This window comes from Parus major, unplaced genomic scaffold (assembly GCF_001522545.3).
Source record: "Parus major isolate Abel unplaced genomic scaffold, Parus_major1.1 Scaffold299, whole genome shotgun sequence".
NCBI lineage: Eukaryota > Metazoa > Chordata > Aves > Passeriformes > Paridae > Parus > Parus major.
In genome coordinates this window covers 113,453-118,204 of record NW_015379272.1, presented here as the reverse complement: position 1 = coordinate 118,204, position 4,752 = coordinate 113,453, and the positions used below count along the sequence as shown (strand labels likewise).

The window sequence follows — 4,752 nt, the reverse complement described above, 5'->3', positions numbered from 1 at the left end:
GCTGTCCTGGGGGGGGAAATGAGGAGATTTAGGGGAGGGGTCTGACCTTGGGGGGGGTCAAGGCAGCCCCCCCAGACCGGGGTGCCCCCCTGTACCTGCACCAGGGTTCCACATGGTGGGAGACTCCAGGACCTGGGGGGGCACAGGGGGTGAGCGGGACCTCCCGAGCTCCCCACCCCTGGCACCCAGAGGAAACTGAGTCACGGAAGCTTTGGGGGGTCCCCCCCGGACTGTCCCGGGGGAACAATGGGGAAGTCGAAGGTTTGGGGGTGCGCAGGGGGATTTTGGGGTGGGGATTCTGGGGTGGGGATTTTGGGGTCCTGGGGCTCCGTTCCCACCTTCGCTCCGGCCGCGGCCCCTCCCGGCAGGAAGCGAGGGCGGGGCCGGACCTTGCCCCTCCCGCCCGGTTCCCGGTTCCTCCCCGCCCGCCCCGTGCCTCAGTTTCCCCGCACGCACCTGACGGGGGGCGACCCCCGCGCCGGGGTCCTCCGGGGCCGGTGCGGGCCCCGCGGCCAAGCGCTGGAGCCGCTGCAGAGCCCGCTCGGCCGAGAGCCGCGCCTCGGGGTCCGGGTCCCAGCAATCCTCCAGCAGCTCCGGCAGAGCCCCCCCGGGCTGTGGGACCCCCCTCCCCGGGCTCAGCGGGGGAAACACCCGGGGATGACACCCCCGAACGGGAACACCCCCCCGGTGTCCTCAGGGTCATCGCCGAGCAGCGACCCCCCGAAAATACCCCCGGGCACCGAGGCGCGGACCCCCCGAGACCCCCCGGGACCCCCTGCACCCCCCGGGGCCCCCGCGGGCGCCCCCAGCAGCCGCAGACCCCGGCCCGGGGTCCCGGGGGTCTGACCTGGGGGGCGCGGTGCCAGGCGGGGGGGATGAGCGGCCGCCGCCTCTCGTCCGCAGCCAAACGCCGCAGCTGAGCCCCGCTGGGGCTGGAGCCCAGCTCGGCCTCGTACGCCAGCCGGAACGGCGGCACCGGAGCTCCTGCGGGGCGGCCGGGGGTCAGCGGGGCCGGGGGGCCGCGGGCAGCGCGGGGGGACCCGCGGAGCTCACCGGGGCTCAGGGCCTGGCAGCGGGACAGGATCTCCCAGAGCAGCAGGGACAACGCGTAGACGTCGGCCTGGCGCAGTGCCCGGCCCCAGGCCCGCAGGTCCAGGCTCTCGTCCAGGATCTCGGGTGCCAGGTACCGCTGGGTGCCCGCCTGCGCCCCACGGGGCCTGAGCGCGGGGCCAGCGGGGCCAGCGGGCCCCCCGCGCCGGGGACGGGCTCAAGCGGCACCCACAGCCCTCGCCGCCAGCGACATTTGCGGATCCATCCCCAACCCAGGGCTGTCCCCTTCCCGAGCCGCTGCCGTCGCCGTCCCACCCCGCCCCGTCACCTTCCGGATGGTCACGGCGTGCCGGGCGCCGGTGCCGTCCTGGGCGCGCGGTGGCAGCGCCAGCGCCAGCCCGAAGTCGCCGATGGCGCAGGTCCCGTCCTCCCGCACCAGCACGTTCTGGCTGCTCAGGTCCCGGTGCACCACGCTGGGCTTGTACAGCCCTGGGGGGCACCGGGGGGCACCGGGGGTCACGGGGGGGACGGGCCCGGGGGAGCCCAGGGCACAGCGGGGACAGGGCCACCCTCACCGTCACGCCACAGCTCCTGGTGCAGGAAGGCCAAGCCGCGGGCCAGGGACAGCGCCAGGCGCACGCTGCCCGCCCAGGTCCCCACGTGCTGCCCCAGAAAGTGGCGCAGGGAGCCCTGGGGACACGCCAGGGACACGGGTGGGGGCGTGCGGCACCCCCCAGTATCTCCCACGCATCTCCCCCCACCAGCCCCCCATCCCCACCCCTGTGCTCCCCGACTGTCCCACCGCCTCCCCCCGAGCCTCCTCATCCCCCTGCACACCCCCGAGCCCCCTAAACCCGTGTCATCCCCCGAGGTGACCCACGGCCGGGTAGAGCTGCAGGACCAGGAGTCCCCCTCGGGCGCGGGGTCCGGCCGCTCTGGTGTCCAGCAGCCTGGCCACGTTCTCGTGCTCCATCAGCGGCAGCGCGTGCACGGCGCGTTCGGCCGCGAACCTCCGGCCAGCCCCGGCCGCGAACGCCTTGATGGCCACGGGCCGCTGGCGCAGCGTCCCCCGCCACACCGCCGAGAACCGGCCCGACTGCAGCACCTGCCCCGCGGGGACACCGGGGGGGGGACAGGGGACACAGCTGGCACCGAGTGTCCCCAGCCCCCGGCATCCCCCCACGCAGGGACCCTCATATCCGGGAACCTTTTGGGGCTCCCCGGGTACTCTCAGCGCCCTTGTGCCACCCCCAGACTGATGCCCCCTGTGCCGTGGGTGTCCCCACATCCCCTCCCCATATGGGTGCCCCCTCCCAGAGTCGCCTCCTTACCTGGGAGCCCCCCCGCGTGCCCCTCGCCCCATGGGTGCCCCCCCCGTGGTTGCCCCTCGCCCCGTGGCTGCCCCGCACCTGCAGGAAGTGCAGCGCAGGCAGGTCCGGGCTGGGGGGCTCCGGGGGGACCCCGATTCTCCGCCCCCTCCGCGGTGGCTGACCCGTGCGGGCCCTTGTCCGGCGCAGTCCTGGATGGGGGACACCAGGGACACCCCCATCCGGGGACCCCCCGCAGAGGAGCGCCCCCGAATCAGGGACACGGACCTGAGGACACCGGGGACCAGCAGCCCCCCTCACCACGCAGGGGACACGGGGAATGTGGCATCCCGGGATCTCCCCACCCCAGGGGGTCACTAGGACAGCAGGGACCCCCGCCCCAGGGACAGGGTGACACAACACCTGGGGACCTGCACTCTGGGAACACCACAGATGTGGCGTTTGGGGACACCCGGGGGACATCGGGTAGGGGATGGCTGTGCCCGGGGGTCCCCCCGTCCCCGCCGTGCTCCTGTCCCTACCGAGGATGCCCAGACAGGTGAGGAGGATGAGGAGGAGGGGTCCGGCACCCCACAGCCACAGGGTCCCCACGGACCCCCCCTGGCCGGGCACTGGGGACAGAGACTGCGGTGACACAGAGTTCCCCTGGCCCCCCAGGTATCCGGGGTGCTGGGGGGGCGCATTTTAGGGGATCCTATGGCTTCCCCCGTCCCCCGTGACTCCCAGGTCCACTCAGTCCCTCCCCAATCCCGTCTGGGTCCCACCTTCCCCACCTGGGGGTCCATCCCCCCATGGGTCCCCTGAAGATCTCAGGATCCCCCGTGGGCCCCCTCTGTGTCCCCATCCCCGAGTGCCCCCCAGAACCCCCCGGCCCCCGCACCTGGGCCCTGCCGGGTTCCCCCCAGCCCCACGGCCGCTGTCCCCGTGGCGTTGCCGTTGCAGAGGTGGCCATGGCACAGGCACAGGAGCACGGAGCTGCCGGGATGTCCCGCGGGGCTGGGGGCGCAGGTGGCCGAGGGACAGGCGTCCCCCCGGCCGCCCCAGCAGCCTGGGAACAGCGGCACGGTCACCCCCGGGCGCCGGGGGACAGGGAGGGGGCAGGGGGACAGGTGGGACCCCCCCGTGCGGGTCCCCCCCACAGCCGCTCCTCCCAGCGCCGCCGCTGCTCAAGGCCAAGGCCGAGCGGAGCCGCTGGGGAGGGACCAAAACCTCCCCAATTCCCCCCGGCCAGGATCAGCCCCCGCTCCCTGCCCCCCGCACAGGATCAGACCCCTTTCGCCTCCCCAAGACCCTCAGGGCAGGACCCAGCCACTCAATCCTGCCCCAAAATTCCCACAACCCCTCCATCCTACCCTACCTGCCCCAGCTCCTTCTGCCTTTCCAAAATCCTCCCGGGGCAGGGCTAACCCCTCCATCCTGCCCCAAAATCCCCCCGGGGAAAGACCAACCCCTCCATCCTGCCCCAAAATCCCCCCGGGGCAAGACCAACCCCTCCATCCTGCCCCAAAATCCCCCCGGGGCAAGACCAACCCCTCCATCCTGCCCCAAAATCCCCCCGGGGCAGGACCAAGCCGGCCTCCCCCGTCCCCTTCTGCTCCTCCAGACCCCCGTCCCGGGCTCAAAGCGCAGCCACCCTTTCCCTCTCCCCGAAGCCCCCCGGCCGCGGGGGTCTCACCCTGCACCAGAGCCTGGCTGCGGTTCCAGATGCCAACGCAGCACTGCCCGGGGGGGCAGCGAACGGCGCCGGCCGCCGCCCCCCCCGCGCCCCCCAGCGCCCCCCGCACGCTCGGGTGCTTGTAGGACACGCAGGTCAGGTTGTGGGGGCCTGGCAGGGGACACACACACTGGGGGTGCCTTTTAACCCCTCAAAAAGGCCCCCCCAACCCCGGCTGCCCCCCCCAGCACCCACCTGGGCGCCCCATGGGAGCCTCTGCGGGTGGGAAGCGGAGCCGAGCAGGAGCAGGAGGAGGAGGAGGAGGAGGAGGAGGAGGAAGAGAAGGAGAGGAGGAGGAGGAGAAGGTGCTGCCCCCGCACTAGGGAGGAGAGAGCCAGGGTGTCTGGGGGGGGACAGCCAGGCCTGGCCCCCCTCCCTGCGTCACCCACATCCCGCTCAGTGTCCCCCATCCCCTCCTGGTGCCACTCTGGGACCAACTGCACCCATGAAACCGGCCCGTGACCCCCCCAAATCGTGCTGAGTGTCCCCAGTCCCCCCCCCGTGACACTCTGGGACCGACTGCACCCCTGCCATCCCCCAAAAACCGGCTGTGCTCCCCCAAAAGGGATCCCCCAGCAGACTTCCAGACAACGCCAGCGACTTGTGTTTATTACAAAAACTCGTCGTTCCCCATTTACAAAGGAGCCCCCCAAAACTAAC

The 4,752-nt window shown here is 72.7% G+C and overlaps 1 protein-coding gene across 5 annotated transcripts; it reads right to left on the bottom strand.

The window, feature by feature from the left end:
- Window positions 1-6: 6 nt before the first annotated feature.
- AMHR2 (anti-Mullerian hormone receptor type 2) lies at window positions 7-4,393 on the bottom strand. Of its 5 annotated transcripts, XM_019005410.2 has the most exons (12): window positions 4,288-4,392; window positions 4,054-4,203; window positions 3,259-3,426; window positions 2,900-2,989; window positions 2,460-2,569; window positions 1,931-2,155; window positions 1,626-1,740; window positions 1,379-1,539; window positions 1,054-1,201; window positions 848-984; window positions 457-612; window positions 7-132 (listed from the first exon to the last, which is right to left on the bottom strand). In XM_019005410.2, the coding sequence occupies exons 1-12, from the start codon at window positions 4,298-4,300 to the stop codon at window positions 58-60; spliced, it is 1,548 nt and encodes a 515-aa protein (XP_018860955.1). In that variant the 5' UTR covers window positions 4,301-4,392; the 3' UTR covers window positions 7-57. The 5 variants fall into 5 exon arrangements, with proteins under 5 accessions (XP_018860955.1, XP_015471388.1, XP_015471387.1 ...); XM_015615902.3 differs by having other exon boundaries at window positions 457-984; window positions 4,288-4,393; XM_015615901.3 differs by having other exon boundaries at window positions 2,460-2,989.
- Between the last annotated feature and the right edge of the window lie 359 nt (window positions 4,394-4,752).

Excerpts from the sequence above, each read along its gene's own strand:
- AMHR2 (XM_015615899.3), bottom strand. Across the intron at positions 1,540-1,625 it reads CCAGGAGCTGTGGCGTGACG|GGCTGTACAAGCCCAGCGTG; the intron begins GTGAGGGTGGCC and ends GGTGCCCCCCAG. Across the intron at positions 985-1,053 it reads CTGCCAGGCCCTGAGCCCCG|GAGCTCCGGTGCCGCCGTTC; the intron begins GTGAGCTCCGCG and ends GCCGCCCCGCAG.